Consider the following 19,195-nt stretch of genomic DNA (forward strand, 5'->3'; position numbering starts at 1 on the left):
CCCCTTAAACGCTGAGGCCGCATCACCCACTCCTGGGTCCTCCCTCTTCTGATGCTACGTGTAGTCAGGGCTACATGAAGACACGGTGGGGAAGGACGCCGGGCTCCAGAGAAGCTGAGCACAGAGGAGGAAGGTGCCCCGGAGGCGACCACGCCCAGCACCACTGCTCACAAGGGGCTGCAAGCTCCTGGCAGACACTCAGGCAGCCCCTGCTGAGCTCGGCTGTTCACCAGGGACTCACCCACCTCAAGGCAATGCACCTGCGAGGCAGAGGCGTGCACCAAGGGGGAAGGAGCCAGCTCCGGGAAGAGGGGGAGGCTGAGCAAACGCACACACCACGCTACCACGCTGCCTGCCGAGAGCCGCCTGAGGCTTTCAGAAGAGGTGAGCGGGGTACAGACGGGTTTAGGTAACCCCAGAGCCCCCTGCCTCAGGGCAGCCCCAGCGGCCCACCCTTCTGACAGGAAGGCACCCCAGAAAGGAGACCGAGCCGTGCTCACGCCCGCGGAGAGCCGGGGCTCTGCTGCCTCCTGTGCCCTCTCCTGCTGAGTGGTGTGCTGGCACACAAGCCTCAGCCACGGTTACGGAGCAGGGCCCCCGCCCCGATGACAGCCGCCCCGCAGGCTCCTCCACCAGACACACAGCATTGCAGCCGGAAGCCCGCATCCCCCAGGAGTCAGAAGCCAGCTAGGCCCTTCGCCGTCGTCGCCTCCACTCCCACAAGCCTCTGCGGGAGGCAAGGGCCACTGCTCACGCCTTGCAAATGAGAACACGGGAACGTTTGGTCAAGGTCATGCAACTAGTAAGCACAATCAGGGAGGCTCGGACTCACTGCCATGAAATGGCTGTGCTTCCCCCAAACCAGAGATTACGTTTCTGAAAGCTGCCTATTTATACCGAGATGGTAAACACCTGCCCACGGTCATGAAAGGTCCTGTAGAGAGAGATAATAAACAGGCACTCATTTCCCAGCATCTACACCACAGCATAAATGAGTTTCCATATCTTTGTATTATGTCAAGAGAGGGAAGTGGTACTCTCGGGAGAAAAATATGAATGATACTAAAGGAATGCAGCAAACTCAATAAATCCAGAGACTAATATTGCTATGTGATCTCTGCAGTAGTTATGCTGGTACTGATAACCTTATAAAAGTTCTTTGTGGAACATGTTAAATCATAAAATCATCTCTTGATTCTAGAACATAAAACAATGTCTTTTTTATGTAAACACAACCTTGGGGAAACTGCAGATAACTGCAGATCTTTTTAAGATATTTTCTTCTGTCACACTGGGAGCCATTACTTTCACTCACCAATATTTTTACATATTTGTAAGATTTCTCTTCCATAAATATTAAACAGAAATTGTAATGTAGAAGCTAAGAGCTCAGATCTCCTCTAATAACTATTTGGAAAATCAGCTATTGGGCTCAAAGAACAGTCATAATCAAATTTCTAAAGATGGATATTTTGTGCTAAAAGGGAAGTTAAAAACAGAGCATACATTTACTGAAATCATTAATATTAATATGCATTGACCTCCACAATACTAAAAGGACTTTATTGAACAATTTCCAAATATACTATTACAGAGTATAAATTCAATTTATTCATTCATTCATTTAATAATTATTGTGTAACATAAATATGCATAGGCATTTTGTGATACAAATAAGTAAATAACCCTACTAAGCTTACAATGTAGTTACAAAGAAAAAATCACACATACATAGAAGTTAAATAACTATTATAAAGTTAAACAAAGATGTCATAAAACAATGGAGTAATTCAGGAAATAAATGCTCGGGATTCAGAAGAGAGAAGGATCAAAATGGATTGGAGAGGAAGAAAAGGCATCACTGGTGGAGGAGAAGCTTGGCAAAGAGAAGAGAGAGAAAAAGAAAGGCATGTTCTAGAGAGAGAATATCAAGCAAGCTGGGAGAAACTGTTTATGGAGAGATGCAGGACATAAGATCTCTACCAAATGATAATCAATAAGCACAAAACCACAGCAATTTACTATTCAGTGATCAAAGGAGCATATGTACCTATTTCATAACTTAGGGACTCTTATCATAGTTTGCCCAGCTCCTAATGTGCAGCCAAAGCAATAAACTTGCCAAAGCTAAAAGAGCTTGCACTCGTGTTTTGATAACAGGAGAGAGGAGGAACTCAAGAAAGAGGAAAAACAACTAACAAACCAAGAGACAGATGTTATAAAACCATATCAGGAATGAAAAAACCTTTTCTATAAAAGGCAAAATAGTAATTTATTTTAGGCTTTGAGGGTCATATGGTCTCTGTCACAACTACTCAATTCTGGCATTATAGTGCAAAAGCAGTCACAGATAATACATAAATGAACCAGCATGCTTGTGTATATAATAAAGCTTTGTTTACAAAAACAGATGGCACAATATCCATTCATAATAAAATCTCTCAAGAAATTAGGAATAGAGAGGAACTACCTCAATTTAATAAAAAGCTTCTACAAAAAAACCTACTGCTAACATGATACTTAACAGTGAAAGACTGCCTTCCCTCTAAGATTGGAAATAAGGCAAAGATGTCCACTCCCACCACTTTTACCCAACATAGTACTAGAAGTTCCAGCCACTGTAATAAGGCAAGAAAAAGAAATAAAAAGCAAAGAGATTAGAAAGGAAGAAATAAAACTGTCTCTGTTTTCAGATGGCATGGTTGTCTACATATAAAATCCCAACTAATCTACAGAAAAACTCCTAGAATTAGTAAATGAATTCAGCAAGGTCAGAGGATATAAGAGCAACATACAAAAATCAAGCACATTTCTATATATTAACAATGAATATGTGGAAACAAATTTAAAACACAGTACTTAGGTATAAACTTAAATATGTATAAGATCTGTACAATGAAAATCACAAAATTCAGACGAAAGAAGTCAAAGAAGACCTACATAAACAGACAGACATACTGTGTTCATGGATTGGAAGACACCACATAATAAAGACACCAGTTCTTCCCAAATTAATCTATAGGTTTAAATGTGATTGTTAACTATATCCTAGCAAGGTTTTTTAATAGACATAGATAAGTTTAATCTGAAATGCATAGAAAAAAATTTTTAAATAAAAAGAGTGAAATTTATAGGGAAAGGCAACAGGCCCTAGAATAGCTAAAACAATCTTGAAAAAGAATAATAAACTAAGAGAAATCATTATACCTAATATTACTATATAGCCACAGTAATCAAGACAGTGTGGCATTGACAGAGGAGATATATATATATCAATGGAAGAGAATAAAGAACCCAGAAATATGTCCAGCCAATTTCTGACAAAAAGTACAAAAGCAGTTCAATTAAGGAAAGAGTTCAACAAATTATGCTGGAGCAATTATACATCCACAGACAAAAATATGAACCTCGACCTAAATATCACACCTTAAACAAAGGTTAACTCAAAATGAATAATGGACTTAATCATAAAACATAAAACTATAAGATTTCTAGGGAAAAAAAATAGAAATCTTCAGGATCTAGGGTTAGACAGAAAGTTTTTGGACTTAATACCAACAGCTTGATCCATAAAGGAAAAATTGGTAAATTGGACTTCATAAAAATTAAAACCTTTTACTATGCAAAAGACTATCAAGAGGATGCAAAAGACTATCAAGAGGTTAAAAAAGACAAGGTACAGACTAGCTACAGATATCTGCAAGCCACATATCTTAAAAAAAAAAAAAGTCTATGATTTAGAAAATACAAAAAAATCATACATACACACACACACCAAAAAAAAAAAAAACCCAACTTCACAATATTCACCAAAGACATTTTACCAAAGAGGATATACAAATGGTAAACAAGCAAACAAAAAGATGTTCAACATCATTAGCCATTAGGGAAATAAAAATTTAAACCACAATGAGATGTCACTACACACCTATCAGAATGCATAAAACAAACAAGCAAAAAAAGATTATCAAATACTGGCAAGGATGCAAAGAAACTATATTATTCATACCTTTTAGTAGGAAAAGAGTTTGGTAGTTCCTTTTAAACTAAGCATGCAACGACTATGCAACCCAGAAATTACACCCTTGGACATTTATTACAGAAATATGAAAACTTATATTCATGTACTTATAACTCGTACATGAATGTTCACAGCAGCTTTACCTGTAATAGTCAAAAACTAGAAATGACCCAGGTGTCCTACAAGTGAATGGTTAAACTGCGGTACATCATACCATGCATCACTATTTTGCAATAAAAAGGACAAAGTAGTGATACATGGAACAACTTAAATGACTCTCCAGGGAACTGCTCTGATTGGAAAAACCCAACCCCAAAAGGCTACATGTTATACGATTCCATTTACATAACATTCTTGAAATGACAAAATTACAGAAATGGAAAACCATTTAGTGGTTGCTAGGAGCTGGATTGGGGGACAGGGTGAGAGAAGGAGGGAGCTGTGGCTATAAAAGGACAACTTGAGAGCTCCTTGTTGTGACAGAACTATTCTATAGCTTGACTCATTGTCAATATCTTGGCTGTGATATTGTAGTACAGTTTTGCATGATACTACTGTTGGGGAAAACTGGGTAAAGGGCACACCAGATCTCTCTGTATTATTTCTTACAACTGCATGTGAATCTACAAGTATTTCAGGATAAAATTTTTTTTAAAGAAAAAGCAAGTGGCAGGAAGTGGATGTGGCTCAACTGATTGGGCTCCTGTCTGCCACGTTGGGAGGCCCTGGGTTCGTGTCCCGGGGCCTCCGTGTGAGGGCAGGCTGGCCCACGCCCATGGAGAGCTGACACAGCAAGATGACACAACAAAAGGAGACAAGCAGACACGGAGGAGCAGGTGGACACAGAGAGCAGACAGCAAGCAAGTGGCAAGGGGGCGGATAAATAAACACAGTGAATCAAAAAAAAAGCAGGTGGGAAGTCAAATTTGGTCCATGGAAAATCTCTGACCAACTCCTGGTTTATAGCAAAAGTGCAAAAAATGTTTAGTCCAGTTCATCAAATGTGACTGGGTTATGACTCTATACCGAGCACCAACTTTAGAGCCCTTAGACAGATTTACAAAGGAAGTTTCCATAACTGCTTACCATACATATACCATGTGCCATCACTAATACATACATATATATCAATATGACTGAGCCAAACACTGAAAAACTGCTGAAGAGATTGGCTTTGTTTGGTTGGTTTTTATTAACTGTGGTACATACGTACCATGGACTACTATGTAGCCATTAAAAGGAACATACTAAATATTTACTAGTTGACTTGTAAATATTTCCATGATAAACTATTAAGGGAGAAAATAAGAAACAGACTACACTGTGACCCAGTTTTATAAAATACAGACAACAGTACGTATGTGTTTGTATATGATTATATGAACATGGAGAAAGGTATTAAAAAATGCTCTTTTCACTGTGAACATCAGTTATTTGGTAGGTTAAGAAGAAGTAGATAAAAATGACTCATCTCTTACAGATTAAACTGAGTAATAACATAAATAAAACCAAAGATTTGGGCAATGAATTCCCTGAGGCGGCAGGAGCCGTCTCGGCGCAGCCTGTGGGGAGCCGGTCCGTTGTGAGGCGGGGTGGTCATTGCCCATTCAGAGAGAGTGGAGACTGACAGCAGAAACCGCTTGGTTCCTTCCTAATTAGCATGGCACAACGACACGAGAGAGTCCTCATTTCAAAAAGTGTATCAATTTTGTTTACCAACCATCCTACAAGTTCTGAAGCAAATGTATATATAAAATGAAACACGGGCTTCAGCTTTTTAATGAATCACATTCTGAAAAAAAATAATTTGAGAGTTATTGATGAACCAAAATAGTTAAGGCTTAAGTTCCATTATTGTATTAACAGAAATATAACATTATTTGGACCTGGAAAGTCATATTTAAATTTATATAGCCTATGCCTTAAATCAGGTGTGTGTTTCCTTCAAAACCACTGCACCAAACAGCTGTATAATCTTATTCATCAACTCCTAACTTCCACCAAAAAATAGTGACTTTTTTATTCTACATATTGAAATAAATCCACAGAGCTGCTTAATATGAGCATAATCCTGAAGAAGAAATGTGTTGTTGCTTTTTCAGTTCCTTTAAAAAGTTGTGTGCAACCTGGATCCCTCAAATCTCTCTTACATGCAGAGGCTGACAACCGGGCAAAGTTTCTAGTCTGCAGGGGGGTCTCCAGCACCCAAGTGAACGCAGTCTGTGACGCTTGGGGAGCTTCGTGCATCCTCCTCCCGCCAGGGCATGCGTCCCGTGCGGGAGGGCTGCTAAGGGACAGCCAGAAGCTCCGGGGATCCGTGCCGCCCAGGCTTGCAGCTGGATGACATCTCAGGAATTGGGAAGAAAAGATAAGGAAATGGAGGTTTTCAGCAACGTGGGTTCTCCACCCTGACAGCTGGCTCTTGCAATTCTACCAACTCTAGCCCGGTATTCTTTCCATCTGCTACCTACAGTACATTCAAGTTTGTTACATTAGGTTTTGTTTTCTCCAGCTGAGAAGCTATGAATTCCCTTGAAGTATTTTATTTTCATGCCTCTTGCCTTCTGGGTAAAATTTGTTAAAGTACCAAAATATTCAACTGACCAAACAATTATTTTTTGGCCTCACTCGAACAGTCGTTCTTAATTTTTGACATTGCATTTGACCGAAGCAAACTATAATGAAACAAACTATTACTTAACAGTAAACATTACCTAAAAAAAAAAAAATTAGAAAAATAAAATAGGAAAATTTTACAACAGAAAACCCAACATTGATATTACCTTACATGGTAATATTTTTTTAAAGAATAAATGTTATATATGTACTTTAGGAAGACATTCAATGTTCCTAAATTTTATTCTTCATTTTTTTAAATGTAATGATAATATATTCATTAAAACATTGTCACTCTGCATTTCTTCCAATTTCACTATTACTGTTCTTTGCTGTATTATAATGCAAATTTAATACATTTATTCAACAAGCTAGTGGATCAGAAACATATCCTGCTGAGAAAACACTGTAGATGTACTCTCACAAAACGGTACAAAGAGTCATACAGAAACATGGAAGAAACCATGACTTTCTTTAGTAGGGCAATATAGCCTTATGTCATCTTTCACAAGAGGCCCAGTTCACAGGAGAGGTTCAGCTGACACAGAGGCTACAGCGGTGTCCAGTCACGGCAATAGCAAGCATGAGGCATCATGAGTCAAAGCAGTCAAGAACGCCGCCATCGGGAGGACATTACCCAGACCACCCTTTAGCAGACGTTAACCCCGGCGCTCCGGTCGCGCCAGCAGAGGGAGGGAACAGCCATCACAGAGCGACACTCCAGGGGAGGGACTCTACCTTCACCTCCTAAGAAGACACTGCAGGGAGGGCGCAGCCATCTCACAACAACCTACCCTTGAAAAACCCAGGCAGGTTTCTTCAGAACAGCCGTGCAGAAGGGCTAGGACAGGAGGCGCGGCTCGGGCGAGGCGCTGCAGGGAGAGGGCAGCGGGCAGCAGGCCTCGGAGCGTCCCTCTCCAGGACGAAGCGTGCGCTCCACTGGCCGCACGCCGCGTCCAGGACGAAGCGTGCGCTCCACTGGCCGCGGGCCGCGTCCAGGACGAAGCGTGCGCTCCACTGGCCGCGGGCCGCGTCCAGGACGAAGCGTGCGCTCCACTGGCCGCGGGCCGAGTCCAGGACGAAGCGTGCGCTCCACTGACCGCGGGCCGTGTCCAGCTCCTAAGCGGTGCTGCCCTGAAAGGCCGGGCCTCGGCAGGCATCCGACAGGTGCTTAGGATCGACTGGACCGTGGACAGTGAAGGCCGGGAGCACAGGGAAGACGGCAAAGAGGAGTCAAGACCTCGGAAGAGGGACACGGTCCACACAGAGGCAAGGCTCAAAGGCAAAGGTGGCTACGGTTTTGGAGATAGGAGAGCATAGAATTGGCACTGACAGATACGGGGAAATTAAAATATGTAGCCAATTTTTTTAACAGAAAATGGCAGATGTGCTTTCAGAACTGAGTTGAAGGTTACAGCAAGATATACACCTCCTGTATTTGGAAATGGAAAACCAGAACTTTCGCAAGGTGAGCTCAGAGAGGCTGAAACCATGAAAGAGGCTTGCTACCCATGAGAAAGGGCAGAGCAATGAAATGGGGCAATGACGGGGACAATGCCAGCGAAGGCCCATTTCGTTTATTCAAAGATAAGGCTGCTTAAAGTCTGGTAAGGAGACAGGTACAAGCTGCAATGATTAAATTACTATATGATGACATGGCGTGCTACAAATCTGATATAGCTAACACTCTGGGCAGCCAGACAAAAACTCAGCTCTACAGCCAAGCCTGCGCTGACTCTCTGAACTACAGGAACAAGAAGGGAAGTGGCAGGTAAAGAAATATCATCATGTAACAGGGTGGACTGACACTTCGTTCTTCAAACACAGCCATTCCTTATCACATACATTTCCATTTAGCAGCAGAAATTCTGTCTAGCTCATTAAGTTTTCAGAGGTGATAGAAAAACCACTAACACTTAGACCAGCAAACAATGATGGGCCCAAGCCCGCTACCCCTGGCTCTTCAGTGCACTACTCTCCGCTGCACTACTCATTCACACATTTATTGCTGGACTAAATGACAGAAAATGTCTATTATGTGTGATACTGCTCAGAGAGCTCAAAATGTAGCATGCTACAGTCACTCAACAAACATTTATTGTAAGCCTACTATGTTCCGGGTACAAAGATTAAGACAATTTCCTGCCCTCAAGCAGTTTACAGTATGGTGCTACATATTTCGAAAACATTGAATATTGTGAACCTCTCAGACTGGGAATTTAAGAGGCAAGAAAGATGGAAGAACAGGAGAGAGAAGATCCACAACATTCGCGCATCACATGCCGACACCCCGAAACCACGTTTTGCAGAATGCAGGCTTTCCTCCGTCACCAGAGGTTCGTGACTCCGCTTATCACAGGACGGCAGGGCCAGCCGGCTGCTGAGCGATGGAGGGGCGCGATGGGAGGGCGGCTGGGCTCTGCAAGACAGAAGGGGCGATCGACGGCAGGGCGCAGGCGCTTGTGAAGGAGCCAGGCTAAGCTCAGCGAAGCAGGCTCCCCTCATCCTTGACGAGCGCTGTTTCAGTTTGCTAAAAGCTGCCTTCTGCAATATTCCAGAACCGGGGTGGCTCTCCCAGTGCGGGTGTATTGGCTTGCGAGCTTACAGTCTGAGGCCGAGAAAAGGGTCCAACATGAGGCGACGCTGTCTCCCCGAAGGCTGCTGCCGACGACCCCGGCTCCTCTGTGGCTTGGGAAGGCACGTGGTGGCATCGCCCGGTTTCTGCCCTCTCCTGCGGGCTCCGGTGTCTCCAGCTTCTGGCCGCTCGTCTGTGGCTTTCTTTCTCTGTTTCTGTGTTCCGCTGATTTCAGCTTCTGGCATGCAGGGCTTTCCTCTCTTAGCTCCGGGGGTTTCTCCTTCCATACTCATCCCATTTATAAAGGATTCCAGTAAGAGGATTAGGACCCAACCTGGTCACGTCCTCCACGAACCCAATCAAAAGGTCCCACCTACGATAGGCTCAACACACATGAAGGGGGCAGCTTTAAGGACATGATCTTTTCTAGGGTCCATAAAGGCCTCAACTAGCACAAGGGCCTCCAGGCGGCACTCGCTCTAGCAGGCTCCCCCCAGCCCATGCGTCGCCGCCACCCCTGCCTTCCTCTCCTACCTGAGGAGGCGAGACCCACTTGGATTGTGCCGAGGATAATGCCCTTTTCCCCATTCCTCCTGCAGATTTCTAGCAAATCGCTGTAGGAAATTTAAAGATTAGGGGCTCCCCATCATTTATCCTGGCCAGCAGAAAGTTCACCACTTGTCACAAAAAAGTTTGGGGGCAAGGTTTGAAAACATCATCACAAATCCATCACAACTAGAGGGAAAACACGTGACAGTACATACCAATGGACGAAAGGCCAGTTGTATTAGCTGTTTCTTTATAACACACTGGTCACAGTGTAACCTAAAAGAACCCCTTTTTTTCTTTTAATTTTCAGCTGATTTTGTTTAATATAAGTTATCTTTTATTTCCATAGCACACAAAAGGTATAAACTTGTTTATAAAATCAGTCACCTGCACAATAACGCAAAAAGGGCCTGAAGTTGCGGTATAAACCTCTCCAAGCCGGAGAGAAAAGATCAGGTCCCATCGTCCTGCTGTGGGCTCCCCCTCCGCGGATGCTGCACTGCGCTGCAGCTGGCGATAGCTGGGCCAAGAGCTCTATTTTTCCAGCAAGGGTGACTGGCAGGCCTTATGCCAGGACAGTGGGTGGTGGGGGTCTGAGGGGCCTTGGGGCACTTCTGGAATGAGGCGTTCGCTGGCCTCTGCCTGACGTCACCGCACTGTGGAGAGGCCCCTTTGCCAAGTGCTGTCAGCCACGTGCACCAGGTACATAACCACAGTCCCTCCTTTCAAGGACCTCACCATGAAACATAGATTTGAGAACCATGAAAACAACGAAATGTCTAAGTAGCAATGCAAGGTGCCAGTGGAAAGAATGCACACAGGAGCCCATAGTTATTTGCTCCAAGAGAAGAAAAGACTGTTTCAGTTGGAGAGCAAAGAGGTGGGAGAAATGGAACTCAAGCAAGGAAAGTCTTCAGGAATAGGGTAGGATAAGGACATGTGGAAAGTCTGGGAAAACATGATCTCTTCCCTAAATAGACATTCAATAAACATTTGTTTATGACCAAATGAAAGCACTGGAGTGTGGATTCCACAGGAGCAACTGCAGAAACCGAAGAGAGAAATACATGCTAGCCAGAAGGTGGGGGCTTTAGGGGCAAGGGGGAAATAAGGCTGGGAAAGTAGGTGAGGATCAGAGGGCCGGAGCTATGAAATCCCCTATCCCAGGGACTTTAGCAAAACACTGAGGGTTCTGGAACAGTGAGTAAAATAATCAGAAAGATTTGGACTGGAAGCAAAAATGAGAAATAAGAGCTCTGTGTCCGACGTTTAGAAATTAATCGCACACTGGGGGAAACTTTTCTAAAAGGAAAAAATGTTTTCTATCATTTTCTTTTAAAAATCTATATATGTCACTCAAAATAAAAGAAATATACATAATATCTTCTACATAATAGTGGAAGGAATTTGTCCCCAAAGATCTGTTCTTTGTATAAAATGATGCCACCACAATTGGTTTCAATAAAAATGAATATTTATGAAATGTAAAATGACTTGGATTAACTTATTCCAATTCTACCCTCTAAATTTAGATTTTCAAATCACTCCAAAATGTAGATTTTGATTACAAAAGCAAGTTGGGGGGAAAAAAAGATCTACATGACAAGAAAAAGAGAGTAAAATTTTTTTTTAAAAATCACTTGAAGTATGACAAAAGATGATAGAAAGGTGGTCAATTAAACTAAAAACAGCAAAGCGAGATTACATTCAAAGTGGAGTTATTTAATTCAATAATGCAGTCACATTATAAGAATCAAAAGTTATAAAAAAGCACAAAGTAAAAAGTCTCCCACTTATGCCTCCCATCCACCCTCATCTCGTTGCATATCCCTCTCCCCAGCTACTAGTTTCTTAGCTAGCCTTCCAACGTTTCTTTATGCATATATATTATTATTTTCTTCCCTGTTCACACAAAAGTTAGTATAGTATAAAGGCTGTTCTGGACTTGCTCTTTTCACTTAACTATATCTCGGCAATTTCTCCATATCCATTCATACAGATTTTCCTCATTCTCTTTTACACTTGCATGATCCCGTGTGAGGGTAAACTATAGTTTATTTAACTAGCCCCGACTGGTGGGCATTTGCATTGTTTCCAATACTTTGCCAGTGCAAGCAAAGCTGGAGGGAATAACCTGGGACAGTCATCATTTGGCATGTGGGCAAACACATCTTTAGGATAAATTCCCAGAAACTGAATTCCAGAGTCAAAAGGTTTACACAACTTAAATTTTTTACAGATATTGCCAAATTGCCTTCTATAAGAGTTGAGCCACTTTACACTTCTGCCAGGAATGTATGAGAGTATCTGTTTCCTTAAGGATTTACCAAAAGAGCATATCATCAAACTTCTGGATTTTTGCCAATCTGAAAAACGGAAAATGGTTTTCACATTCTCCTCATTGTGACTGAAGTTGAGCATATTTTCATATGTTTAAGAACCAATTGTACTTTTCTGCCCATATCCTTTGTCTATTTTTTAAAGGAATACTGGTGTTTTACTTATGAATTTCTAGGAGCCTTTATATATTTGTGAGATTAGTCCCTTATCAATGATATGAGTTGCAAATATTTATTCCAGTTTTCCTTTTGACTTTGCTTATGGTGCTTTTGGCCATGGAGAATTTTTTAATTTTGATATAATCTAATTTATCACTCTTTTAAGCCTTCTAAACTTTAAATCGTGATTAGAAAGGCTTTCCTCATAAAGGAATTATCCTTTTCTCATACTTATATCTGTTCATTTTTTACATTTAAGTAATCAGAAAAACAGTACAGTAGTTAAGACTACAAACTCTAGAGCCAGATTGTCCATATCCCAACTCCACCACTTACTAGATATGTGACCTTGGATGAGTCACCCAACCTCTCTGGGCCTCAATTTCGACATCTGTAAACAGGACTAATAACAGTTACTACCTCACAGGGTTATTGTGAGGATTAAATTTGTTAGTGTACAGGAAGTAGTTATTACTGTGCCTGGCATATAGTATGATCTCAATAAGTATGAGCTATTATTATTATCATATATCTGGAATTTATCCTGGCTTAAAGTATGAGGTATGAATCTAACTCCGTTTTTGTTTTCCCAACACCATTTATTGAATATTCCATCTTTTCCCAACCGATCACCTTTATTATATGCAACATTCCCAAATTTATTTAAGAATTTCTTCTCTTTCTGCTCCATTAGAATGTCTACTCATGCAACAAAACCACACAATTTTAATTATGAAGCTTTACTTTTACTATCTAGTAGGGCTAGCTCTCCCTCTGCTCTTCTTTTATAGAGTTACATAACTATCTTGTTTATTTTTCCATATGAGTCTTTTAATCAGTATGTCTAGTTCTAGAATATAATAAAAATATCAGTAGTATTTTTATGGAAACAACATTAATTTTATAAATTAATTTAGGGAGAACTGATATATATTTGCTGTCCAGGGTTCCTCTCCAAGAATCATCTGCCATGTGTTGCCATGTATTCATGTTCGCTTTTGTGTCCTTCAGTAGTGTTTCCAAATTTTCTTCACTTAGGTCTTACATATCTTTTGCTAAGTTTATTCCTAAATTTCTATTTATTGTTTGCTGCAGCAGTTTGAGATTATTTATGAATCACAAAAAGAAAAAGACTACGTTTGTAAACTAATCTATTCCTCTGGGTGTGATACCCTTTGATTGCATTAAATCCAACAGAGATGTCTTTGATTAGACTACCTGTTAAGATTAGGCTTTTAGGTTTGACTACATCAGAGGGTAAAACTCAGCTTGCGTCCCCATCCCCTTCTGGGTCCGATATAAAACACTCCCTCACTTAAGAAGACCATTTGCCAAATAACTTACAGGTGACCTTGGGAAGAGAGCTGAGACTGATACCGGAAGCCCTGAGAGAAAAGCCCTATGCCAGCCTACAGCTGAGATCAGGAAGAAGCTGGGTCCACAGAGGCCCAGGGGAAGAGGAAGCCCAGGGGAAGGCTGAAACCCGGCAGAGATCGCCCGCCATCTTGCTCCAACACATGGCAGCTGGTTTTGCTGAGAAAGTACCTCTTATGGTACCTTGAGTTGGACTTTCCATAGCCTTGTAACTGTAAGCTTTTACCCCCAATCAGTTTTACAAAAGCCAACAGATTTCTGGTACTTTGCATGGGTAGTCCTTTGGCAGACTGATACAGTTGCTATTATAAATGGGATGTTTTCTTCCATTATACTTTCTAACAGCTTGTTGTTTATATAGATTAAAGCTATTGATTTCTGTTTATTAGGTGTAAAACCTGATACCTTGTTGAATTCTCTTGTTCTCCTGGATTTTCCAAGAGAATGTAGGCTTCTCTTCTACAAATGGTATTAGTTTTACCTCCTATTTTCCAATACTTACATATCTAATTGACTTCTCTTGTCTTTCAGCATTGGCTAGTAGAGACAATTTGTAATGTTAAATAATAGCGGTAATAATGGATACCCTTATCTTGATTTGAACTTTAGATAGACTCTCTAATATTTCTTCATTAAGCATGATATTGGCTTTTTGGATGAAATAGATATATTTTATCATGTCAAAGAGGTGATGATCCAGTCTTACTTTTTTGCGCATTACTATAAAGAATAGTTGTTAATTTTGGTCAAATGAGTTTTCATCATCAATGGAGATAGTTACATCACTTTTCCCCTGTGATCAATTAATATAATAAATTATATTAATAAATTGTCTAATAATAATCCATCTTTGCATTCTAACATTAAATTCCCATTGCTGGATTCTATATGTTCATACTTAGGAGTTTTGGATCAATATTCTTAAAAGAGATTGGTGTGTGCTTTCTTTTTTGCAGAATCTTTGTCAGGTTTTGTTTCAATGTTATACTTCTTAAAAGAACTTGGATGTTTCTTTCATTTTAAATAGTATTGGCGTTATCTGCTGTTAATATTTGGGAGAAGTTCACTGTGACATTGTCTGGACCTAAAGCATTAAGAGGAATTAACCTTTGAAAACTATTTCTTCTGTGGAAGTTCATCTGTTAAAACTTTTCTACCTCTTCTGGGGTCAATTTTGGTAAATTATATTTTCCTAAAAATTATCAATTTCAACCAAGTTTTCAAATTCATTTTCAAATAGATGAGCATTTAAATAACTTCATGATTACTTAAATTTTGTTTGTTATTTCCCTTTCTCAATGACTTTGTGTATATGCACTTTCTTCCCTTTTTCTAGATTAGATTAGCTAATAGTGTATAAATTTTATTTTGCAATTTATTTTTCAAAGAGTCACATTTTGGATTAATACATTAGGTCTACTATGTTTCTATTTATATTATTATGTGAATATGAAAGAGAAAATGACCTATTTCTACAACTTTTGTTACTCTTTTACCAAAGTGTCATTTATACATTAGGAAGACTTTGATTAAGATAAGAGAACTAAATTTTGGTCAGTTTTGATCTCGAACTAGTTTGGAAATTGATCGAGTGCTTTTTGTTTGTTTTTCAGGGAGGGCATACCAAAGATATTTTAGCATGTAAGGAGGAAGTATAGTACAAGCTGGGAAAGTTCAGATTTAGAAAGTATAGCCTTTAAATGTCCATTTATGAACCATGATTTGTAAAAAAAAAATTAGTTTTCAAGATAAACTTAGATAAAATTAAGGTCATCTGGATTCTTTTTTCAACATTTGTTGGCTGAATATGAGTGAGGGCCGGGGATGGTGGGCATAGCTTTGGAGGTGAAGTGATGGGGGAGGTCAGGAAAAGAAACTGCGAGCTAGTGCCAGGTGCATGGGATACAGCCCACAGCATCGGTTTCCAAACTACCTCAAATCCAACAAAACCCCATCTTTTCCAATCTCCCAGTGAGAAAAAACCCTCAGCCTGACACCCTCCTACATGCAACAACTCTGTAAGGAAAAGGAAAATAGAAGCAGACAGGAAAGTTTTAGATGCTGGTATAAAATTAGTACTGAGCCACAAGCAAATGATTATGCACCACATAACCTCCATAGCAAGCAATGATTATGCACCACATAACCTCCATAGCGCCCTAAGGCAATGGCTTAGGAACTTCAGCCTGGAGGGCTTGTGTAAAACGCAGACTGCTGGGGAAACGGATGTGGCTCAAGTGACAGCGCTTCTGCCTACTTCCTGGGAGGACCCAGGTTTGGTCCCTCCGGCCTCCTGACGCGGGTCCTGCTGGCGATAAAGAAGAAAAAGCGTGCCCGTGCGGGGGCCAGTGCCCACCCAAGTGAGTCAGGCAGCAGGATGATGACACGTTAAAAGAGAGACAGGGAAGCCTCAAGGTGAAGAGTAGCAGAAACCAGAAACTAAGGAGGCGCAATCGACAGGAAACTCTCCCTATCAGGGGTCTCTGGGATCTAATCGGGGTGAATCCTAGAGGAGAGAAAATGTGGTAAGAAGACAACACAACAAAAACAGCAGGGAGCGAGGAGGTAAACAGGGGAATAAATAAATCTTTAAAAAAACACACACACACAGAGCACTGACTGCTGGACCCAAGCCCAGAGGTGCTGGTTCAGCAGTCAGGGCCGAGGCCGCGCGGGGCCCACTCGGAGCAGCACGCGCCCACGCAGTGCAGCTCACGGTGGGGTCCTGCCAACTGCTCGAGGCCCGTCTGTGGCAGTGAAAGAAGTTCGACAGCTTTTATGGCAGTTTATGTCTGAAACATCCGAGCACATAATCCTTCCTCTCATAATTCGCTTTTTGTTTTCGAAAGTACTGGTACGTGGTTGACTGGACATTTAAGAAAAAAAGTTCCACACCGCTCGAAAGACGCGCCAACCGCGGCCCGAGGAGGCCGAGGGCACGAGCAGCGCCAGCGTCAGGACCGCTGCACCCGCCACACTGGGCTGCAGGAAATTTCACAACGAGGTCTCGGCCGTGCTGCTTCCCTCGGGTTCCCTCACCACAGCCCCAACCGCGACCGCAGGCCCAGGGCCCACGCAAGAGCGGGACGCGTCAGAAAGGGCGGGAAGGCGGGAACCTGCTTTCCCTGTCCCCAGTCTAGAACCGCCAGGGCATCTGCACGCTGCCACGGTTATAGCAGCATTCTAGACATTTCTGAAGCGCTTTGTTTGGTCTCAGCTAAAAAAAATCAAAATTACTAGACCAAAAAACAAAGAGGGAACCCCGGCTTGGTCCCAGACTCCCAGGGCCGCTCCTGCGCCTGCGCGCGCCTCCCCGCGCCTGCGCGGAACCGGCGGCCGAGGCGGCCCGTGCTCTCCTCCCGGAAGCGCCGGAGCTCGCGCGCGTGCGCAGCGCCGCGTCCTTACCCGCTACGCGGATGGGTTCTGGCCGGCCGGCCAAGGCCTCTTGAGGGCTGACGATTTTCGAAGCGGCGTCGCCCATTCTGGGGCCCGGAATGAGGCTGTGGAAGAGCTGGCTGAGCCTCCGGGTGGCCGAGAGCATGAGCGGAGCCCGCGCTGGAGCCCGTGGAGGCGGCGCGGCGCGCGGGACCGGCGTGCACCGGGCCTCGATGCGGGCGGGCGCGGGACCGGGACCGGCGTGCACTGGGCCGCGCGGCGGGCGGGCGCGAGCGTGCTCTGGGCTTCGGTGCGGGCGGGCGCGGGACCGGCGTGCACTGGGCCGCGCTGCGGGCGGGCGCGGGTCTGACGAGGCCCCGTGCGCTCGCGACCGAGCCCGCGGCCGCCCCGGAAACGAGATGACCCAACGCGTGGGGCAGAGCGGTTCCCGACCGAGGGCGTGCCCCTCCCGCGGGGCGCGCGGACCTTGCCCGGGAGCGAGTGGGTGTTCCGCCCTCGGCCACGGGGCTCTCGGGCGGAGGACACGCGAGCCCCTGCGGCGCGGGCCGCCAGCGGGAAGGGCCGGGAAACTGCTCAGCGTTTGGGTGGGCGCTCGAGTGTCCAGTTCTCCCGCGGTTGACCGCCTCCCGCGCCGGTGTTCAGCCTGTCCAGCAAGGCCTAAGGGAACTTCTGACGGATAACCCGCAGCCGTAGATGCGCCTAGGTGTCTCCATGGTAGCCGTTATCGTGATAAAGTAGCAGTAGGGTTAGTATTTGCCCGAAGTGAAAACGAGCTACAACGTCCACAGAGCTCGACGGGAAAGACGAGCGCACACTTCACCGGGGAAGGGGAGAGGCGCGGCACTAGGGCCGCTCTGACGCAGTTTCCGTGCATTAAATGGGACTCTTGGATGGTTCTTGTTTCTCATCATAGGAGATAAAGTTCGTTCCTTGAAAGATTTTTCACCAGTGTGTGGAATTTTGCTTTTGTTCCATTTTTTACAAATGTTCTGTCAAAGTAGAGGGAAAGAACTTCAGATTAGTGCCCGCAGGGATTGTCACTGATCGACCTCCTCTGGGCTCAGTTACCTCCTTGTCTTAATGTGGGCTGGACAGTAATTTAAGAGGGAAAGGGTGATTAGCCGTGTGCAGTGTAGAATATTGCCAAACAACATTAAGCTGGGATTAAAATATTTATCTTGTAATTTAGATTTCCCCTGGGCTAAATAAAATAGTACTTCAGTGTTTACTTTTTTTTTTTTTTAGGAGATACCATTATGAAAACACCCGTGTCCTTTCTAGACTTGTGAAAGTATGGACATTGCTAAGCAAGTATTACTGCCTTTTGATACACGATTTAAGTTCTCTGATTTCTAGTTGATTGAAGTTAAATATTCTGCAGTTAAGAACAGGAATTCTTGTTTTTGTTTTTTACACTTTTTAAGTTAAAGTTAATAGATCACAAAAAACGTTACATAAAAAACATAAGAGGTTCCCTTATACCCCACACAAGAACAGGAATTCTTAATACAATGAAAGTATTTATATGATGTTAAGTGAAAAGCACGATAGAACTACAATATGATCTCCACATAAAAATGCATTTACACCAATTTGCACACTTAAGAAACACTAGGAGAAATTTAAAAACCAGTATATTGAGCTTTGGTTGTTCAAGGTAATGTGATCTGGATGATTTTTATTTAAACATCTATTTTTAAAATATTCTACATTGATAACAGTATTTTCAATTATGTCAATGGCTCTATACTTTAATACTTATAAAAAGAAACAGTTCTGAAGAAAAAGATCTTTATTATTATTCAGAACTTATTTTTATAAAACTGGGGCTTCTTATCTCATTTACTAGATAGACTAGTAACAAGAAAAGTTACCTCAAGTCTGTGTCCCCCCACCCCACCCCACCCCCAAGAGGAATTCAGTATTCCAGCCTTCATGCCATTTCACCACTGGGAACTCCTGTTCTTAAAATTCTCCACCTAATTCCTTCTGAGCTTTTCTACACTGAGATAGTCTTCTTTTCCTTTTTCTTTTTTTTTTTTGTCTCTACCCCCCATCTGATACTCACTGATTTGTTATTTTTTCTTTTGTAGTTATGCTCTGGGTTTTTCAACAGATTCTAACAATGTATATTTGTTATCCTCTTTGGCATAACAGACCCAAAAT

At 42.7% G+C, this 19,195-nt stretch overlaps 1 protein-coding gene across 1 annotated transcript in view; it reads right to left on the reverse strand.

Annotated features, from left to right (window-relative positions):
* MSRA (methionine sulfoxide reductase A) overlaps positions 1-17,673 on the reverse strand; it is a 421,979-nt gene extending 404,306 nt beyond the window's left edge. The window contains exon 1 of the mRNA XM_058288045.2: positions 17,039-17,673. Within this exon, the coding sequence (XP_058144028.1) occupies positions 17,039-17,174 (136 nt within the window). The 5' untranslated portion in view covers positions 17,175-17,673. The remainder of the gene's footprint in view (positions 1-17,038) is intronic.
* Positions 17,674-19,195: the final 1,522 nt, after the last annotated feature.

Source organism: Dasypus novemcinctus, chromosome 25, assembly GCF_030445035.2.
Source record: "Dasypus novemcinctus isolate mDasNov1 chromosome 25, mDasNov1.1.hap2, whole genome shotgun sequence".
NCBI lineage: Eukaryota > Metazoa > Chordata > Mammalia > Cingulata > Dasypodidae > Dasypus > Dasypus novemcinctus.